At 37.2% G+C, this 22,319-nt stretch overlaps 1 protein-coding gene across 3 annotated transcripts in view; it reads left to right on the forward strand.

Annotated features, from left to right (window-relative positions):
• The window catches only part of SH3GLB1 (SH3 domain containing GRB2 like endophilin B1), a 44,033-nt gene extending 22,289 nt beyond the window's left edge, over positions 1–21,744 (forward strand). For 2 of the 3 annotated variants that reach the window (XM_018045696.1, XM_018045695.1), the window contains 4 exons: positions 4,790–4,879; positions 5,257–5,357; positions 16,147–16,375; positions 16,789–21,744. In XM_018045696.1, the coding sequence (XP_017901185.1) occupies positions 4,790–4,879; positions 5,257–5,357; positions 16,147–16,375; positions 16,789–16,896 (528 nt within the window). In that variant the 3' untranslated portion in view covers positions 16,897–21,744. Of the gene's footprint in view, positions 1–4,789; positions 4,880–5,256; positions 5,361–16,146; positions 16,376–16,788 lie in introns of all 3 variants that reach the window. The other variant, XM_018045694.1, reaches the window with a different exon arrangement.

The raw sequence follows: 22,319 nt of genomic DNA on the forward strand, positions 1-22,319 counted from the left end.
GTGTTTGTCATAATACTCCTGGGTATATTACTGCCATAGAAGTAGATGGAATCCACAGTTAAGTAGTAAATAATTGGCAGTTTTTATTTGTTAAATCAGTTGACTACTTTTATTTCATTAGCACTGTACTAAAAGGAGGGAGGAAAATATGTACTAGAAAAGATTATTATACAGAATAGGTAAAATGCATTTGTTTTTTAAACTACTGCAATTATTGAAGCCCCAGCTAAAATAGGGCTTTCCTTAGATAGCAAGAGAATGCATTCATTTATTTCCATTGTCCTGTTTATATGTAGGTAAATGAGAAGTATGAGACTGTTTCACTCAAAGTCATTTTAAACATTTTAAATCATGCTAAACAGTTATCAAGACTGTTTCATTTATTAGGCATTTGTTTTACCACTTGTGTCATCTACTTATAAGATATGTTTAACTCTGGTAACTTTAAGTTCATCATACCCCAAGTTTATTTTGTCTCCCCTCATGGCTCTATCAACATTTTGTGTCCATTTATCCTTGCTTTATTTTAACTTCCTAAAATTGCAGAATTTTGAACCTAAATGAGAAATTAGAAATCATATACTCTAAATGTCTCATTTTACTGATGAGAATACTAGAACTGACAGGCGTTAAATATTCCCAGTTTTGGAAACCTGTTATTAATTTAGAATTAGTATAAGACTCAAACATCAATACTATTAATACATACGAAGGCATACTTTCACGGTATATTAAGCTTTATTGATTTAACTATTACTGTTTAATCTGTTAATGTGACTGGAAAAAGTATGCCACGTGAATTAAAATATTTACATTTTTCTATACTAAGCTGTAGAAAATGTTAAATTCCAACTTTCTTTCATGCTCTATATTTTTCTCTAATTTTTAATGCTGGCTAGATTTGGGCAGAGGAAGTGACAAAAGTAAGTAAATTATTAAACTATGAAATTATGAAACAAGAGTTTAAATGTCATTCTTTCAGTAAATCTATATTGGGCAACAACTATGGGGCCAATCACAGTCTTTGTTAGTATGTCTTATAAAGTCTGAAAATTATTATGGAAAGCTCAGATCTGTTTGGCTAGTAGTAGTTCCACAGAGTACTATAACAGTACTTCAGAGATGTTGTTTGTACACACTCTGATAAATATCAGGTATCTGTTATATTAAGTGTAATCCTTACAGTGCCTTGCCAGAAGGCAGTTCTTAAATACATGGTTTATTCATATGATAATTTTGTGAACTATAGTTTACACTATGTCTGTATCTTCAGAGAAGTGAATATATCATGTCACACAAATGAATTTTCAAGGTAACTGAAGCTTGTTTTCTTCAGCTCCAAAGATAATTTTTCTATCATTCTAGTTGAAAATATTCATAAAAAATTAAATACAGGATAACATATATTTAACTTTGCTTACAGTTAGGCTTATTATGGACATGCTGTATGGACTGTGCAACAATTGGATTCTTTGTTTTTGAAGTATGTTGTCTCCTCCCTCATTGTCAGACTGTCACTTTTAGACACTGTCCATATTACCATTATTGCCCGTCTCTCTACTTCTGCTACCATTTCTACTCTTCTCTTGGTTAGGAAAGCAAATGAGCTAGTTTAAGGAATAAAATTATGACTCGTGCAGATTTATTTCAAGTGCTATTTGAGGTCTTCAGAAGCATTTTTCATTTCTCATGTTTAGAATGAGGACAGTCCTGGGGATAGAGCCCGGGTGTTAATTGGGCCCCTGGCTATTAAATAGTTTTATAAACTTAAACTTATTTTCTGACTTTATAGGACTGCTGACTATGCAGTCTTATTTCAGGCATAGGTTATGGAGCATGACTTGGAAATCCAATGTGAAATTCTTGACTAACACCCATGCCCTCACTCCCTTTCATGGAATCCATTCATCAGCTTAGTTATGGTTACACTCTGGCCTCTCATCTCTTTCTGAACCTCTAGCATGAAAAGAGGACAGAATAACATGGAAGAGAAAGTAGTTTGGTCAAGAAAGGGTCTCTTCCACTTTGGTTAGCATACAGGTACATCAAAACATTTTTGCGGATTTGGTCTTGCAGTCTCTACAAATTTGGGAAATGGTTGATATAGTATCAAGAAACTCATGAAAAAAATATTTACATTATTATGCTTGTATATGTTTAAAAAGTTTAAAATAACATCAAAATGAATTTCCAAAAATATTATTCTTCTCACTTCTGTCATTTTTATAATTTAAAAATGTGTAATTTTAAAACTTCATATTTCTGGAATATATTAAGGTTTAATCCCCTAGAAAAAGTAGATAACACTGACCAAGATTTCATAGCAAATGCCTTAGAAGCTTGACCAGAATTTCTGGCTTAAAATAATTAACCCAGTCCTAATATAACTAACCAACACATTCTTGTCCTATTTCTAATTTATATCCTAAAAGAACTCTCCTTGCTTCTCTCACCCAAGCTATGCTTTAGATCAGTTAGTCCAGTAACAGTAATTCTAAGCAGTAGAAGATCTTTTCCCTAGAACTCCATCCTACTTATAAAATTAAGTTGGAGAATGAGATCCTCTGGAGGATAGAATAAAAACTCTCAACTCATTGTCTCTCTCTAAACCCTTTTTTGGTCTCTTTATAATATGGATTATTTTCTTCCTAAGTAAATTATTTGTGCTGAACCTACTTTCAGTTACCTCAACCTCTCCAATTAATTATTATAATCAATTACATTTGTCAGAAGTAGAGATGGTTTGGGACGTTGGACTGTGTGCAGCTACCCCAAACATATGCTGCAACTTGTTCAAGAAACACGATTTGTTTCCTTGCTGTCATTTACCTTTTCTAAAATATAAAGTGTAGATTGTACAGAAGAATGACTTCCTAGCCTTAATAATATGGTGCTTTATTCACAAATAATTAAATTTTGTTAAAACATAGGAGACTGATTCTTTGTCCTTACTAAGATCATTTTTTTTATTCAGTGTTTTTAGCTTTAAAACATTATTTCCATTTCAGACTCAAGCTTCCTAGTCACTTTTAATCTGCTACCTAGCTTACTTACTTACACCTTGTATAGAAACATTACCGTTTAGTAGACTTTCCTGCCATTTCCACTAAAGGCTGTCAGATTGTACTTTCACAGTCAAACCTATGTGGAGTAAGCCTCATTTATTTCTGAAATGCATTTATTTTTTGTTTGCTTTGGTTCTATCTGTCAAAACCTCTCGACCAAATAGAAAAGTAAATGGTGCAAATGTAACACTGAAGTAATTGGTTTTCCTTAACACTTCTTTTAAGAAGAACATTGACTTTTTTATTCTCCTGTGACATTTTTCTGCTACATACTGGGAGCTTATTACTTCAGCCCTGTTATCAAAGTACAATGTAGTCTGGTTTTGGTCAAGTAAATTTAATTTTATCTCAACTCACTGAATAATTCAAGCTTATCTCCATAAGTCTCCTCTAGTGGTCAAGTCTTAGTCCTCTCCGCCATGTCTTTTAGCAATGGGGTAAGAATGATGGCAGCAACTGAGACCTCTTTTGCAGCTACTTCCTTGTTGACTGCTTCACTGGGTTAACTATTGTCACCAAAGAGGGTAAAGGAGAGGGTGTGAAAGGGAAAGAGTTTGCACCTTGTTTTTATCCTTACTACAGTCTTGGAAAATACTGTAATTATTTGGTTGGGGGAGTAAGCAATTAATCCTGGAGAGGTAGTAGAAAATATTAGAATGATATTATCACCAGTGCTAATTCCTCATGGGGAATAAGCTAACTATTTCGAATGATCTATAAGATTTTTTTTCTTCCTCTTCACTCTCACTACCGACCAACTCTGACTAAAGATTTGTAAGGATTTTTTTTACCAGTACGTATTATTTTTAGATTTTATTTTTTTAAGTGACTTGTTTTGTCCCAGCACTAAACCTATATTGGATAGTTAAAGCTGGTAATGGTGTGCTGTTGTACACATCTCTTTCTAGCTGTGAGGTCACTGACTTCATCTTGGTAGCTTGATATCAGCTGTGGTGGAAGTATTGATACCACTGAAACTCAGCACATTAGAGAATCTCCCCTCCCTTCCCCTCGCTTCCCCCACCCTCTCCCCTAGTAAAGAGCCAGTTACTAGCACACCATTGATTAAAGGTCACTCATAACTTGCAAAAAAATCCTAGCATATCTTATAGATAGTATTTCTGCTTAAAACATATTTTATGCAAAGTTTGGAAAGAAAGCCGTAAAAGACATTAATGTGGGACAAAGAATCCTTTGAAGGAACCTTAGAACTATGTCCCTAGAATCAAGTATATGCTTGATAACTAAACAAAAGTTAAAATCCTCACTTCATTGTGAAGTTTTTTCATTTGAGAATGAAACCTATATTTAACTTCAAAGTAAAGTAACTATAGTAGTAACTGAGAATTTTTTGAAATATTTTATACATGTAAACTGGTAATCTTAAGGTTTCATGAAACATTAAAATTTATCAGAGTTTATACTAGAAATTGTATGAAAATATATTGACTGTCCCATAGTTTTCCTAGGCTTATAGGTTTATGTCATTAACCTTTGACATTGATTCTTTTGAGTTAAGTACCAGTAAGGAATCAGTTCTTTCTAGATTAAGTAATATAGAAGAAATAAGGTCTAGAAACCAAGGGACCAGTTTAGGTACAAAGTAGAATCAGGGAATTGCTAGACTTTGGGTTTTGTTTGGGGAATTTTTAACTGTCTAAATGAATGTGTATAGCATGGACTAAGCCCTCTAATGAGATTCTAAAACTGTGTTACAATTTAAGTCTGAACAGGAATTAAGAATAACTCAAAGTGAATTTGATCGTCAGGCAGAGATTACCAGACTTCTGCTGGAGGGAATCAGCAGTACACACGTGAGTGTTCATTCTTTAGAAATTCATTTGGAACAGAAGACTTTGATAGTCTTAGGGAAATTCTTGGAGTAGAAACTGAACTTCCTTTTCAGTCACTTATCAAGATGCTTAAATTGTAGCATTTTTCAAGATACATGAAGAAATATTTTAAGTTTTTTTTACACCTCATCACCTAGTTTTCTCACCATCATCAAATCCGTTTGTTTTTTGGTTGTTTGTTTTATTTTTTTTTTTGGCTAAATAGTTTACTATATACTGCAGCAAAATGCTAGATACTGATGATTCACCCTGAGTACAGTGCTGTACTCTGTCTCCCCTTAGCATTTGCCACTTGTAGATTACAGAGCTAAGAAGTGACTGTAAACTTTCCTTTACAGGCCCATCACCTTCGCTGTCTGAATGACTTTGTAGAAGCCCAGATGACTTACTACGCACAGTGTTACCAATACATGTTAGACCTTCAGAAACAACTGGGAAGGTGGTAATTTCCTTTTCATATGTGAAATTCCTGATAAGAGAGGAAATTTGGATTTTTTTTTCATTTGAACTAATAATAGAGGTGAAAATAGTATTAAAGGCTTTTATTAGCTTACTTAAAAATTAGATTTTTTTTTTTTTAAGGAAAGTGATTATCACACTTCTGAAATAAAAACATTTTGAACTCTTGGCACAGAAGAATGTTAACAGGGATGAGAAGATAATTTAAGAGGAATACCTTTTTATTGCTATGTAAAGAGAGCTTAAAAGCATTTGAAGTTCACTTTTCTCCTGTATACCTTTGGAGGTAGTTGAGGAAAATGAAATTATTGACTTTTAGTTGCCCTTAGAGATAAACTATATTTCATTACTTGTTCACCATTTAAAAAGAAAAGGTTTTAGAGTGTTCTATAAGACTTCACACCCAGTGATATCATTGAGTGTGGTATTATTCTTTATAGCACACATGTAAAGCACATAGCCCAATCATTTATTAAACATTTATGGAACACCTGTCATATCCAAGCACTGTTCTGTACTCTAGGATTATATCAGCAAACAGGCAAAATTTGTTTATGGAACTCACATTATAAAGTGACACTGCAAATAAAATGGCATTTAGGACAGACATCATCTCTGCTCTCACAACAAAGTATAGGTAGAAGTACAGGCCATAGGTGGACAGGCCATGTGATAAGCAGAAAGATAGAGAAGTTCAGATTACTGTAAGGGACATCTAACTGTGACTCAAGTGAGTCTAGCAAAGATTCACAGATAAAAGTATTTTAGTAGGAATAATCTAGATGAAGAAAAGGGCAGGGAAGAAGGTTCTAGGCAAAGGGGGAATATGTATATGGAAGAGCCAGAGGAAAGAGAGTATGGCAAGCTCAGGGAACTGACAGTAGTTCATTGTGGTTGGATCACAGTATTCAAGTTAAAAATGGGATAGGAGCTCTTCCAGGGACAGTATCAAGAGGCACTAAGAATGGTCTAGCATTTGACATAACGCATTGTAGACTGTCATACAATACCCCTCTAACGAAACCAGGCTGTCCCAAATCCCTGGTAATAGAATTATCTTTATAGTAAGAAGGTTGGGAAAGCAGCAGAATCTACGTGTGGAATATGCCCAGGCCAACTTCGAGGAATTTGCTGTGACCTAAAGTTCTTATCAGGTTGTCTAAAATGAAGAAATATATCAGCTGGGCTTATGGTGGTTCCCTGTATGCTATATGTATCCATGACAGGACCAAGCACACTGTCCTTATTGAGCAGAAAATCATTGTGAAAGTGTTGAAAGCACAGAGTCAGAAAGTTAAATTTTAAAATGAAGCTTTTTTGAGTAATAAAAAAAATCAAGAAGCCTTAAAAAAAAATGGGGTAGTAGATGAGGCTGACAAAACATGGTCCACTGGAGAAGGAAATGGCAAACCACTTCAGTATTCTTGCCTTGAGAACCCCATGAACAGTGTGAAAAGGCAAAAAGATAGGACACTGAAAGATGAATTCCCCAGGTCATTGAAAGTGAAGTTGCTCATTCGTGTCTGACTCTTTGTGACCCCATGGACTGTAGCCTACCAGGCTCCTTTGTCCATGGGATTTCCAGGCAAGAATACTGGAGTGATTTGGAGAACAGTGGAGAAATAACTCCAAAAAGAATGAAGAGAAGGAGCCAAACCAAAAACACCACCCAGCTGTAGATGTGACTGGTAATGGAAGTAACATCCGGTGCTGTAAAGAATAGTATTGCATAGGAACCTGGAATGTTAGGTCCATGAATCAAGGTAAATTAGACGTGGTCAGACAGGAGCTGGCAACAGTGAACACTGACAGTGACATTTTAGGAATCTGAACTAAAATGGACTGGAATGAGTGAATTTAACTGAGATGACCATATATCCACTATTCTGGGTAAGAAATCCTTAGAAGAAATGGAGTAGCCCTCATAGTCAACAAGAGTCAGAAATGCGGTACTTGGGTGCAGTCTGAAAAACGACAGAATGATCTCTGTTCGTTTCCAAGGCAAACCATTCAGTATCACAGTAATCCAGGTTTATGCCCCATCCAGTAATGCTGAAGAAGCTGAAATTGAATGGTTCTATGAAGACCTACAAGGCCTTCTAGAACTAACACTCCAAAAAGATGCCCTTTTCATTATAGGGGACTGAAATAAATGCAAAAGTAGGAAGACAGATTCCAAAAGTAACAGACAAATTTGGCCTTGGGGTACAAAATGAAGCAGGGCAAAGGCTAATAAGAGTTTTGCCAAGAGAATGCACTGGTCAAAGCAAACACCCTCTTCCAACAACACAAGAGATGACTCTACACATGGACATCACCAGATGGTCAATATCAAAATCAGATTGATTATATTCTTTGCCGCAGAAGATGGAGAAGCTTTATACAGTCAGCAAAACAAGACCGGGAGCTGACTGTGGCTCAGATCATGAACTCCTTCTTGCCAAATTCAGACTTAAATTGAAGAAAGTAGGAAAACCACTAGACCATTCAGGTATGACCTAAATCAAATCCCTTATGATTATACAGTGGAGGTGAGAATTAGATTCAAGGGACTAGCTCTCATAGAATGCCTGAAGAACTATGGATGGAGGTTCGTGACATTGTACAGGAGACAGGGATTAAGACCATCCCCAAGAAAAAGAAATATAAATAAGCCATATGGCTGCCTGAAGAGGCCTTACAAATAGCTTTGAAAAGAAGAAAAGTAGGAAAGATATACCCAGTTGAATGCAGAGTTCCAGAGAAAAGCAAGGAGAGATCAGAAAGCCTTCATCCGTGATCAGTGCAAAGAAATAGAGGAAAACAATAGAACTGGAAAGACTAGAGGTCTCTTGAAGGAAATTAGCAGTGCCAAGGGAACATTTCATGCAAAGATGGGCACAATAAAGGACGGAAATGGTATGGACCTAACAGAAGCAGAAGATATTAAGAACAGGTGGCAAGAATACACAGAAGAACTATACAAAAAAGATCTTCATGACCCAGATAACCACAATGGTGTGATCACTCACCTAGAGCCAGGCATCCTGAAATGTGAGGTCAAGTGGGCCTTAGGAAGCATCACTACAGGCAAAGCTAGTAGAGGTGATGGAATTCCAGTTGAGCTATTTCAGATCCTAAAAGATGATACTGGTGACTGAAGCCATGAAATTAAAAGACACTTTCTCCTTTGAAGAAAAGCTATGACCAACCTAGACAGCATATTAAAAAGCAAAGACATTACTTTGGCAACAAAAATCTGTCTAGTCAAAGCTATAGTTTTTCCAGTAGTCATGTATGGATGTGAGAGTTGGACTATAAAGAAAGCTGAGCACAGAAGAATTGATGCTTTTGAACTGTGGTGTTGGAGAAGTCTCTTGAGAGTCCTCTGGACTACAAGGAGATCAAACCAGTCAATCCTAAAGGAAATCAGTCCTGAATAGTCATTGGAAGGACTGATGTTGAAGCAGAAACTCCGATACTTTGGCCACCTGATGAGAAGAACTGACTCATTTGAAAAGACCCTAATGCTGGGAAAGATTGAAGGCAGGAGGAGAAGAGGATGACAGAGGATTAGATGGATGGAAGGCATCACCAACTTGATGGACATGAGCTTGAGTAAACTCCTGGAGTTGGTAATGGACAGGGAAGCTTGGCATGCTGCAGTCCATGGCGTCACAGAGTCGGACACAGCTGAGCGACTGAACTGAGATGAGGTTAGAATAATGAAGCAGTGTCATTTCATGTACACCCTTTAAGTAATGAGGAGTTTGAGATTTATATAATGAGGAACCATGAAAGCAGGGGAGGGATATGTAACATTTGAAAGAGGAATATCAAGGAATAAGGAGAAAAACTTTAAAAGCCTCATCACTTTGATTTTCCTTTCTGCATATTAATCCTTCAAAACTAGGCATAGAACAAAATTAGTCACTTCCACAAAACCAATTTTAAGCCCAAGGAGATTAGTACTTCCTGTTCATATTGTCCTGATGTTCTAGCAGTGCAGCATAGGGGTTGCTGTTAAAATCATTCATCCTTGCATTCTTCTTCAGTTCAGTTCAGTCCAGTCGCTCAGTCGTATCTGACTCTTTGCAACCCCCTGAATCACAGCACGCCAGGCCTCCCTGTCCATCACCAACTCCCAGAGTTCACTCAGACTCGTGTCCATCAAGTCAGTGATGCCATCCAGCCATCTCATCCTCTGTCATCCCCTTCTTCTCCTGCCCCTAATCCCTCCCAGCATCAAAGTCTTTTCCAGTGAGTCAACTCTTTGCATGTGGTGGCCAAAGTAGTCATGTATGGATGTGAGGGTTGGACTGTGAAGAAGGCTGAGCACCGAAGAATTGATGCTTTTGAACTGTGGTGTTGGAGAAGACTCTTGAGAGTCCCTTGGACTGCAAGGAGATCCAACCAGTCCATTCTGAAGGAGATGAGCCGTGGGATTTCTTTGGAAGGAGTGATGCTAAAGCTGAAACTCCAGTACTTTGGCCACCTCATGCATTCTCCTTAAAGCCATTCAAATGCTTGGGACTCAGCCATTCAGACAAAATCTAGTCATTAATGCTCTGAGATACGTACTATTATTATCCACATACAGATAAGGAATCAGAAGAACTGGTTATAAGATTAGTAAATATATTTTACTTTTAATAGTGGGAAAGTTTACGTATTGAGCTACAGTGGCAGGAGGTCTAGAGTTTTGGTTTTTTTTTTAATTTAGCAGTAAAAATTCTTAGAAGGTGAAGATGGTCTTTCTGGGTTTTTCTGTTTGGTGTTTTGTTGTTTTTCTTTTTATGTTAATTCCCCAAAATTAACATCAGTAGAACTCAGTGGCTAAACAAAGGTTAGTTATACTGGTAAGTTTGAAAGTAAAATTCCATGGTAAAACATTTTAAAAATCCTGTCTAGATATACAAACACATCTGTGTGGAGAGAGCATATCTTTTTCTTTTTCCTCCAGAAATGTATATATAGGCTGCATTCACTGAGGAACGGATGCTCGGAAATGTATTCTTAACTTCAGAGTGAAACTTGAATTAGAAATTAGTTCTTTTTATCATTAGAACCCTTTTACCCATCAGAGAAACATTTGCTTGTAATTTTTAAAAGCACTATTCTAGACATCAAGGATAAACAAAATAGATCATATTCCTGCCTTCATGGAACCTACATTCTGTTTAGGGGTAGAGGGGAGTAGAAGATCAATATGTTTTATCAATTACATAGTATATTAGGAAGCGATAAGTGCACTGGAGAAAAATACAGCAGGGAAGTAGAGATTTACATAGTCAGGGAAGACAGATTTGAAAGATGTGAGAAAATAAAGCACACGGGCATCTTAGAGATGCTCCAGGAGAGGAAGTACAAAAACTCAAGCAGGAACATAGCTGTATGTCCAGGTAGCAAAATAGAGTTTAGGTGAAGATTAATCAAGGAAACGGGGAGCTAGGCTTTGGAAACCACTCTTTGTGGACTTTGACCTTGGAGATAAAGTCTGGAGGATTTGAGCTGAAGAGGGACATAGTTTGATTTAGCTTTTAACAAGATCATTCTTGGTGCCCTGTTGAGTATAGATGTTAGAGGGAAGAGTGTGAGCTGACAGACCTGTTGGGAGCCTATTGCAATAACTTGGTAATAATCCAATCAGGAGATGATGGAAGCTTGGATGGGGGGGATTGTGATAGAGATGGTAGAAGTGCTCAAACCCTGGGTGGGTTTTTAAAGGTAAAGACAGCAAGGGTTTGCTGATATATGTTCTATACATGAGACCTAGAGGTGTCAAGAATTACTGCAGGTGTTGGCCGGAGCAACTGAAAGAATTGGCGTTTTGGTTCATTAAAATGGGAAATACCCTAGGAGAAACAGGTTGGGTGTGGAGAAGGCATGTCAGGTATATCAGGAGCCCAGTTTTAGACATGTTAAGTTTGAGAAATGAAACATTCAAGTGGAGATAATCAGTTTTAGGATATGCAAGTCTGGATATTGGTGGGGGAGTGAAGTAGATAAATTAGACATTTGTCATTATATCAAGGATATTTAAATCTGAGACCAGATGAAATTACCAAGGGAGTAAGTAGAGAGAGGGGCTTCCTTGGTAGCTCGCTGGTAAAGAATGCACCTGCAATGCAGGAGACCCTGGTTTGATTCCTGGGTCAGAAAGATCCCCTAGAGAAGGGGTAGACTACCTACTTCATTACTCATGGGCTTCCCTGGTGGCTCAGATGGTAAAGAATCTGCCTGCAGTGTGGGAGATCTGGGTTCAATGCCTGGGTTGGGAAGATCCTCTGGAGGAGGGCATGGCAATCCACTCCAATATGCTTGCCTGGAGAATCCCCATGGACAGAAGTTCCTGCCTGGCTGCAGTCCATGGGGTCACAAAGAGTCGGACATGACTGAGGACTAAGCACAGCACAGCATGAGTAGAGAGAGAAAAAAGACCGGGGGCTGAGCCGTGAGGTACTCCAACAAAGAGCCGAGGAACAAGCTAAGGAGATTGGTAAGGAATGAGCAGTGAGGTAAGATGTGAGCCACGTGTGTGGCCTTGGGTTAAGCTGTAAAAGGTGAGAGGAGTGTTACTGTGATCTCTAGATAGATCAAGGGAAAAGAGGGCTGTTAGTAGACCTTTGGGTTTAGAACATTGACGTCATTGCTGACCTGGATGAGTAGCTTTAATGGAACAGTGTGGGCAAAAGCTTGTTTGTCAGTGGAAGGAAAGAAACTGTTGACATTAAGTTCAGATGAGTCTTTCAAGGAGTCCTACTGTAAAGAGGAATAGAGGAGTGAAGCACTTGCCAGAGGAGGAAGTAGAGTCTAGCCCATTTTTGTCTTGTTTTTTTAAGATAGGAGAAATAAAAGCACAATTATAATCTGATAAGAATGATACAGTAAATGGAGAAAATACAATATTGAAAAGAAAGGGGAGAATTGGTAGTGTGATAACCTTGAGAGGCAATTTTATACACAGGTGGAAAAATTAACCTTAAAATAATCTTAGGGGCATAGATATAGCTCATCTGTAGTAGGAGGAAAGATGACCAAAAGTGTAGAAGTTTCCTGATTGTTTTTTTCTCCTCTTAGATAAAAAGGAAGCAGTTCATCAGCTGATTATAAAGGTTAAGGGAGAATTGCTGAAATTTTGCAGATGTATAAAGGGGCATGAAAAGTCATCAGGAGAATGTTAAGTGGATAGATTTTAAAGGAATGTAGTGTAGTTGCTAGGTAGTGTTGTGGACCCACTTGTTCCTACTTAACTCACTGAGTGTGAGACTAGACTATGATTTTGTATTTTTTCATGTCATAGATACATGGATACTGAATACATAATTAGGGAAATCTTTACTAAATGAGTAGGATGAAGTAAAGGACGTGGGATTTGAAGGTACGTGTAAGGGGGGTGATTCTGATAATTTGCCTTGGACACAAATGGCATGCTGGTAGGGTAATAGATGGTAGATCTATGGTAGGACTGTAGATCTGAGATCAGTTCAGTTCAGTTCAGTCACTCAGTTGTGTCCGACTCTTTGCAACCCCATGGACTGCAGCACACCAGGCCTCTCTGTCCATCACCAACTCCAGGAGTTTACCAAACTCATGTCCATCAAGTCAGTGATGCCATCCAACCATCTCCTCCTCTGTTGTCCCCTTCTCCTCCTGCCTTCAATCTTTCCCAGCATCAGGGTCTTTCCATTGAGTCAGCTCTTCACATCAGGTGGCCAAAGTATTGGAGTTTCAGTTTCAACATCAGTCCTTCCAGTGAATGCTCAAGATTGATCTCCTTTAGGATGGACTGGTTGGATCTCCTTGCAGTCCAAGGGACTCTCAAGAGCGTTCTCCAGCACCACTGTTCAAAAGCATCAATTCGTCGGCGCTCAGCTTTCTTTATAGTCCAACTCTCACATCCGTGCATGACTACTGGAAAAACCATAGCCTTGACTAGACGGACCCTTGTTGACAAAGTAATGTCTCTGCTTTTTAACATGCTGTCTAGGTTGGTCATAACTTTCCTTCCATGGAGTAAGCGTCTTAATTTCATGGCTGCAGTCACCATCTGCAGTGATTTTGGAGCCCCCCAAAATAAAGTCAGCCACTGTTTCCACTGTCTCCCCATCTATTTGCCATGAAGTGATGGGACTGGATGCCATGATCTTAGTTTTCTGAATGTTGAGCTCTAAGCCAACTTTTTCACTCTTCTCTTTCACTTTCATCAAGAGGCTCTTTAGTTCTTCTTTACTCTCTGCCATAAGGGTGGTGTCATTTGAATATCTGAGATTATTGATATTTCTCCCAGCAATCTTGATTCCAGCTTGGAATCTGAGATAGGCTTGTTGAAATGAGAGTACTAGGGGAAAAGATGATGGTCAGAGAATGGAATGTTGGGAAATATGGTTATTATAAGGGTTATAGTTTTTGGAATTGATAAAAGTCTAGATGAGGCTTTGGTAATGGATAGCTGAATTAGGGTCAGGCACAGAATCACTAGGAGAGAAGAGCCCATGGATCTGATTGTTAATTAGACTAACAATTATTTGAACAAATAATATTGTTAATATTGTTCAAATAATTCTTAGAATCACCAAGAATTAAGATATACTGGCAGTGAGCCAGAAACGAAAATTTAGAGATAAAGGGAAAAAAAAAAAAAGACACCTGTAGATGATTGCAACAAGAGATAGTTGATAGTTGAATAATGTGAAATTCAAAAATTTGGTAGGAGTAATCTTGGTGAGGGAGAGGATTATAGGAATGGAAATGAGCATGCAACTCCTGCAGCTTCCACCTCTAGGCTCAATGATACATGGAGTGTGGGAGATAAACACAAGCATCAGGTGGTGAGAGGAAGGTTTAGAGAAGAGGTTAAGGGTAAAGAAAATTTTGCTGACTGATTTCCAGATGGCACAGGAGTCAGAAAGAAGAAAACTGTATTTTATGAAGAGATTAATTTCACCTACCTTTACCAATGAAGCATTTTATATTTTAACTAGTGATACCACTTTAATGGCAGAAAGTAAAGAGAAGCTAAAGAGCCTCTTGATTAAAGTGAAAGAGGAGTGTGGAAAAGCTGGCTTACAACTCAGCTTTCAAAAAATGAAGATCATGGCACCTAGTCTTATCACTTCATGGCAAATAGATGAGGAAAAAGTGGAAACTGTGTCAGAGTACATATTCTTGGGCTCCAAAATCAATGTGGATGGTGACTGCAGCCACGAAATTAAAAGATGCTTGCTCCTTGGAAGAAAAGCTATAACAAACCTAGATAGTGTATTAAAAAGTACAGACATCACTTTGCTGACAAAGGTCCTTATAGTCAAATCTATGCTGTTTCTAATTGTAATGTATGGATGTGAGAGTTGGACCATAAAGAAGGCTGAGCACTGAAGAATTGATACTTTTGAACTGTGGTGTTGGAAAAAACTCTTTAGAGTCCCTTGGACAGCAAGAAGATCAAACGAGACTAATCCTGAAGGAAATCAACTCTGAATATTCATTGGAAGGACTGATGCTGAAGCTGAAGCTCCAATACTTTGGCCACCTGATGTGAAGAGCCAACTCATTTGAAAAGACCCTGATGCTGGGAAAGATTGAGGGCAAGAGGAGAAAGGGATGACAGAGGATGAGGTTGTTGGATGGCATCACTGACTCAATGGACATGAGTTTGAGCAAACTCAGGGAGATAGTGATGGAGAAGAAAATGGCAACCCACTCTAGTATTCTTGCCTGGAAAATCTCGTGGAGCAAGGAGTCTGGTAGGCTACAAGTCCATGGGGTTGCAAGGAGTTAGACACAACTGAGCGACTTCACTTTCACTTTCAGGGAGATAGTGAAGGACAGGGACACCTGGCATGCTGCAGTTCATGGGGATCCCAAAGAATCGGATACAACTTAGCAACTGAACAACAACAATGAATCTTAATAGGATTGTTTTCAACCTTACAAGTGGTTGGATTAGAATGATTATAGGCCAGCCATGTTATGATTTTTTCTGTTTAGTATTATGGAAGAACAGTAAGCTTAAAATAAACTGAAAATTCTAATTATCTTTAAAGTATTTATAAGCACATTGATAAAAAGATTTCACTAATTTCTAATAAAACTTTCATTTTTCCCCTAAAAAACAAGAAGAATTTGTGATATATCTGCCTTATTCTTCTGTTGAGTCTTCATTATGTTATCAGTCATAACATATTATTTGAATGTCTGTCCCTTCACCTGTCTACAATCCATAAAAGAATGGTATAGTTTCATGTTTATATCTCAGCTTGTTCTAGTGATGCTGGACAAGGAGATACTCAGTAAATATTCAAATGAACAGAAAAATGTGAAAATCTATTTTATGAAAAAGTGTTGTTAGTCAAATATTTCTCAAAGAATTAACTTGAAAACTTTAATCTGTGGTAGTATCTGACATTTAGGTAAGTTTTTCATTTTTTTTAATTTAAAAATTCATAAAAGAAGGAAAAGGTTAATAAAACATACAGTAGAAAGTTGAAGTATTATGAATCATTTTTCTGGAGAAAAATAGATATGTTTCTTTAAACTTTTTAAAGTTTATACTTGTAAAGATGACTTTGAAACAGACTTTCAAGGATTTTATATTTAAAAATAACGTGCATTTTCTCTAATGTAATTCACCCAAAAGGGGTAATGAGATAGCACACTTTATCATTAAAATATTAACATCTTTTAAATCTTCAGCCAGTGGAGGTTGGTAGAAGGTAAATACTGCCACCAGGTGGTGATATACAGAAACTTTGGTCCTGTATACATAATTCGCAATTTCTTTTCAACAGTTTTCCATCCAGTTATCATTCTAACAACAACCAGACTTCTGTGGCACCTGTACCATCTGCTTCGTCGAATGTGATTGGTTCCTCTGCCTTGACTTCAACAAGTAGCCTAGTAATCACCTCTCCTTCCAACCTCACTGACCTGAAGGAGTGCAGTGGCAGCCGGAGGGCCAGGGTTCTGTATGATTATGATGCTGCAAACAGCACTGAATTATCCCTTCTGGCAGATGAGGTGAGTAATGTGGATGTAAAAAGAAAACTATCATAGATTGACTTAACCTTCCAGTATAACAAAATGCAAATTCATCATTGCTTGTTTAGAAATAGTTTATTATGAATGTTTTCATAGATTGCAGATGATTGTATTAATATTCTGTAAATTTTTAACTACTGTTTAACAAAATAGAACATCACAGAACTATTTAAAGCTTTTAACTGCTAAATAATTAGATTTCTAAAACTGCCTCTGATAAAACCCTTTATCTTTCACATTGATGATAATGTTTATGATGTGATAATGGTGTTTGTTTATGGTAATATTTAAATTTTCATAGTGAATAATTTACAATTTAAACAAATTAAATCTGATTAGTTTTTTATATATTTATTAATATAGTTAATAACTGGAAATGTTTTATTTTGTAGGTAATCACTGTTTTCAGTGTCGTTGGAATGGACTCAGACTGGCTGATGGGTGAAAGGGGAAACCAGAAGGGCAGGGTGCCAATTACCTACTTAGAACTGCTCAATTAAATAGGTGGACTGTGGAAAGATACCATATTTATATACAGTTAACTCTTAATAAAGCAGGTTTAAGTATCTTTCATGTTAATATCTTAAGAAACTGAAAAGAAAATACCAACCATCAGAAACTGGCCTTTCTGCCAATAAAACTGCATGGTAAATATCTCATTACAAAAGTTATGTTAGAGCTTTCATGCCAAGAATGTTTTGTTACAAAATTCTCTTTCTACTGAGGTTTCACTAATCCATACCTTCTACTTTTGAACCCCAAGTTAAAGCAGAAGAACTGTTTTCTACTGGATTTTTCATTAATGGCAAGCTTTTTGTTTTATGTAAAATAAATTTATTGTGAATTGATATCAGTGACTCATTTATTAGGTATAATTAATAGCCAAAGAATAAAGTTAAAATTTGTTTTTAACTTGGTTTAAAAAGAGCTCTAGGATATAAATCTCTTTTGTGAAAAATACAATGTTTCTGAATGTTTTCATAAACAAAAACTTAGTTATACTATGTTTACCTTATTTTCTAGCAGTTATTGAATGATGACAATATTCTATTTCAGTGAGTTATTTTGAGGGCTTTTTATTAAATACTACTGAATGATTTCTTCTAAGAATAACTAGTCCTCAAGAAGTATTACCATATTTCTCTAGTACATTTGCAGTTAAGGTTCTAATCATCTGGGACAAACTCAATTCACTGAACAGTGTTTCTAAGGTTGTTCAGTTGGCACCATTTAATCCATAATCAGAATTGGATGTGTTAAGATATTGTAGTACAGTAAAGAGAATTTGTTATTCAACAACAAATCCTTATAAAAATATGGATTTGCACAGCTGTGTTTGTTATAGAGTAAATTGTATGCAAACAGTATACTTTTGGTTACTTTAAGCCTACAAATAAAACTTTAAAAATTTACTAATGACCTTAGGTTATCCTAATCAGGCTCTCTAGTTCACACACTAATGAAACAATTAGTAATATACTTGGAATCAGAAAATTGCTGTGTGGGCTATTGCTATGAATCAGCAGATTATTTCCATGTCAGGACTTTTCCTCTCATTTTCATTCATTCATCAAACATTTGTTGGGTGCTAGGCACTATGCTGATCAGCTTGGAATACGACCCTGACCAAGATGCACCAAATTCTTCCCCTTACAGATCTTAAAGACTGGTAGGGGATACAGAAAAATAAGTAAGCAACGGTCATATAACAGAGTCGGTGTCATGATAGAAGGAAAATGTGATACTGTGTTTTGGAGCTTTGGGAGTCACCTAATTCAAATTTGGATAGTGGGAGATGATTTGGAGAGGAAGTGTTCCAGGCAGAGGAAAAAGTTACGCCAGGCCTGGAGCTGAGAAAATGTAGCATGTTCTGTCAGCTCAGAGTGATTCAGTCTGGCTTACATGTTAAGTATAAAGGTGTAGTTAATTTCTTTAGGAAATGTTAATGTGTCAAAATGATATGTTTTGGTACTTTGAAAAATGAATATTCAGCACAAAAGATGTTTTAAAATGGTATTTAAGAGTTCTTAATGAGAACTTGGTGAACATGTTGATAATTCAGTTTACAGTCCAAATTTTAACAGTAGTTGTTACATTTCTATTCTGTGAGACAAATTTCTCTGCAGTTTTATAGTTATAAAAGATGATTTGATTCACCCTGTGAATTTCCATACTGTTAATCCCCAGAGCTGCTCACGCTGGTTAGTTAGCCATAAAACCACTTGAGTGAAGCTTTCTCCCCCAGAAAGGAAGCTCGAAGGCCAGCCCAGGGCACCATCTATTACGTAAATCCAGATTTAGGCATTAGAAGATCATACAAAAAGATCAAGTCAGCTTTAATAGCAACTGTAAATTAGGCTTATAGGAAGTAGAGTAGTAAAAGGGAAAGAATATGAGCAGTGAAGGAAAATTGTCCTGGGTTCAAATCCAATCTTCTTCACATACTGTGCTCTTTGAGCTTCAGCTCACATGTCATGTAAACTGCCATTTCCTTGGTAGTAACGTGGGGATAATAATTATACCACCTTAAGGTTACTGTGAGGATTTTATAGCCAAAAAAACGTTTTAAAAATAGTAATATCTATAAAATCTATACCTGTAGATTTTATGACTAGCTTGTATGTTAGATAGTTTGGGGGGAAAAGCTTGGCACACTGTAGAAATGTGCTGTAAAGATTTTTCCCCTTGTTGGCTTCTGTAGCTTCCTGACTGTTGGCCTTGTTTACAACTGTGAATCAGAGATTCATCTTCTATGTCCATGCTCTGTTCTGTTCCTTACTGATTGTATCTGGCACCCTGTTTAAATCAGATCAAGATCTAGGTTTAACCTTGCCACGGTCAGTGTACATTTTTATCAGAACCTTCTGCTTTGCATCAAATGAATGTTGCTTATCGTAACCCAATAATGTACAGTAGCCTTCAGTAATGTTAGAGTTCAAAGGTTTATTTGTGCCTTTGTCCACCACAAATCCAGCACAATATGTAAATTTGTTTTTATGTTTATCGTTTTTTATTTTAATGGAGTTTTGTTTGGTTCTTTGGAGTCTTTTGGATTTGTTTTATTTTGGTTTGGGCTTTTTTTTATAAGGTCATAGGTTTAATTTTTACTCAGGTAAAGGTCTGTAGGTTCTTAGGCATGGAAGAAAACCTTGGGAAGCCTATTAATTCATGGTGCAACTGAGAATTACTTAATCTCTGTGGCCCTGAGCTTAATCTAAAGATACAGAAATGTGAAGGATGCATGTATAAATGAAACAGTAAACTTGGAAATAATCGTAGGCTCTTTTTACAAACAGAAGTAACTGATTATCTCTTTTATTTGTCCTGAAGGTAATTAACCTAAAAGGTCATTGCATTAAATTGTTTTTGTGGTGCTGATCAGAAGAATTCATATTGTAGGAGACTAGGTCCTAGAAATGGGAATGTGCCTCAGTCTGAATAATGTGAGAAATAAGAAACCTGAGGCCAGAGTCACTAGTGGGTTAGAGTTCATCCTCATAGTCTGCTGTTCTCCACCAGAACAAAGGAACAGGATGTAAATAGAGGGGCTGGTCTTAGGAGGACATGCGGAAGATGAAGGAGCACAGGGCAAGAAGGAACAGCTTTATTTACCCAGGAAGGTCCAGCTTGCCTCCATGCTTTTTTGAAATGATTCCTTAAAAATATCTTCCCTAGCCCCGGAACACGTGAAAGTTTGAAATATGTTGCCATAGTATGTAGCACTCTTTGCAATATGACCTACAGCCAGCTTTACCTCAGGGGCTTCGCAGGTGGCGCTAGTGGTAAAGAACCTGCCTGCCCATGCCGGAGACATCAGAGGCAAGGGTTCGATCCTGGGGTTGGGACGATCCCTTAGAGGAGTGCACAGTAACCCACTCCAGTACTTTTGCCTGACAAGCTACATTCCATATGGTTGCAAAGACTCGCACACAACTGTAGCGACTTAGCACAGCACAATTTTGCCTCAACGCCTTCTCCAGATGATTAAGTGGCTCTTCCCTCATGGTGAGACTCAAATGGGGGTGTGGTGTTTGTCCACAGCACACCTGCCCTTTCTCCCACATTATCCTAATGGGAAACTGTTCAGTAGGGAAGTGGTTCTCAGTGTGAGACCCCCCAGGACAGGCAATATCAGCATCACCAAGGAATTTGCTAAAAATGTTAATTTGTATGTTCAAGTACCTTTTTTGGTACTTGTTGTCTTCAAGGGGCCATAAAACTAGTCTTAGTTCTCCATGTAACATTTTTAAATACATTTCAAGACAAAAACTGAATTCTGATCTTTCCTGTGTTCTAGTACTAATTGTAATTAGTTACTTTCAGTTATTTGTTTAGTATGTATGTATCTGTCAGTCTGGAATGTAGGCTCCTGAGATTGAGACTATTAATTCTTTTGATCACAGTTAAATTCCCAACTCTCAGCATGAGACCTGGCACATAATATATACTCAATATTTGTCAAAGAAAGGAAAAAATGCAACTCTTAAGCCTTATCCAAGTTCCACTGAAACCGACTCTAGGAGTAGGACCCAGCATTCTGTCTTTACAAGTCATTTAGGTGATTGTTACCCTCCTAAGTTTGAGACCCACTTAAGTAGAATAAAAATAATGTGCCTTTTACCTTCAGGCCTGCTAACTGACATCACTTGAAAATTCTCCCTGCTTTTTGTATACCAACAACATTTATCTCAAGTGTAGAGGAGCCTTGCTCTGGGCTGTATTACAAGTGGGTGTGAAGGTATAAGGTATGCTTCATATAAGAAAGAACAATACCACTTAGAATGCCTGTGCTTGATTGATGTGAAGGGTTTCTAGGGATGGATGTGTTTGTCTGAAGAAGGGTAAGCATTACCACCACCCACATTTCCACTCCGCACAGTCACAGTTTGACATCAAAGCATTAAAGTCATATCAGACTAACATGTACATCCTGGTGCTCGGGCTGCTAAGCTCTGCTCTCCCTATTTTAAAGGAAACCTTTTAAGAATCGTAAGTGCTTTTTTAAAAAATACAAGTCATAAATGCATTGGTAAAAAAGGAGGGAAAGGGTATATAAAGATAAAAATCACTTGCAATTCCATCATCCAGGGAGAGCTACTGTTATCTAGGTGTATAGACTTAGAGATTCTTCTGTGCTTTTGTAGATTTTTTTACTTGGGATCAAGTTGTACATACTGTTTTGTAACTTTTTTTTGACTTGACAGTGCCATGACTATCTTGCCATGTCAAAATATGTTTCTATATCTTTTTTAATGGCTGCATGGTATTTCATCTCCTGTGCCACATTTTATTAAACTACTGTTTTTAGGTTGTTTCCAATTTTTCAACTAATAAACTGCTTTAAAGGACATTGTGTTGTTAAATCTTTTGTCTTAATATTTCCTTAAGGAGAATACTTGAAGGTGGAAATGCTATTGTAGAGTATGCCAGTTTATAAAAGCTTTTGTCACTGCCACTTTGGCCCTTAGAAATCTGTATGCAGGTCAGGAAGCAACAGTTAGAACTGGACATGGAACAACAGACTGGTTTCAAATAGGAAAAGGGGTACATCAAGGCTGTATATTGTCACCCTGCTTATTTAACTTATATGCAGAATCGTGAGAAACGATGGACTGGAAGAAGCACAATCTGGAATCAAGATTGCCAGGAGAAATATCAATAACCTCACATATGCAGATGACACCACCCTTATGGCAGAAAGTGAAGAGGAACTAAAAAGCCTCCTGATGAAAGTGAAAGAGGAGAGTGAAAAAGTTGGCTTAAAGCTCAACATTCAGAAAACGAAGATCATGGCATCTGGTCCCATCCCTTCATGGGAAATAAATGGCGAAACAATGGAAACAGTGTCAGACTTTATTTTGGGGGCTCCAAAATCACTGCAGATGGTGACTGCAGCCATGAAATTAAAAGACGCTTACTCCTT

Source organism: Capra hircus, chromosome 3 (genome assembly GCF_001704415.2).
Source record: "Capra hircus breed San Clemente chromosome 3, ASM170441v1, whole genome shotgun sequence".
Lineage (NCBI taxonomy): Eukaryota > Metazoa > Chordata > Mammalia > Artiodactyla > Bovidae > Capra > Capra hircus.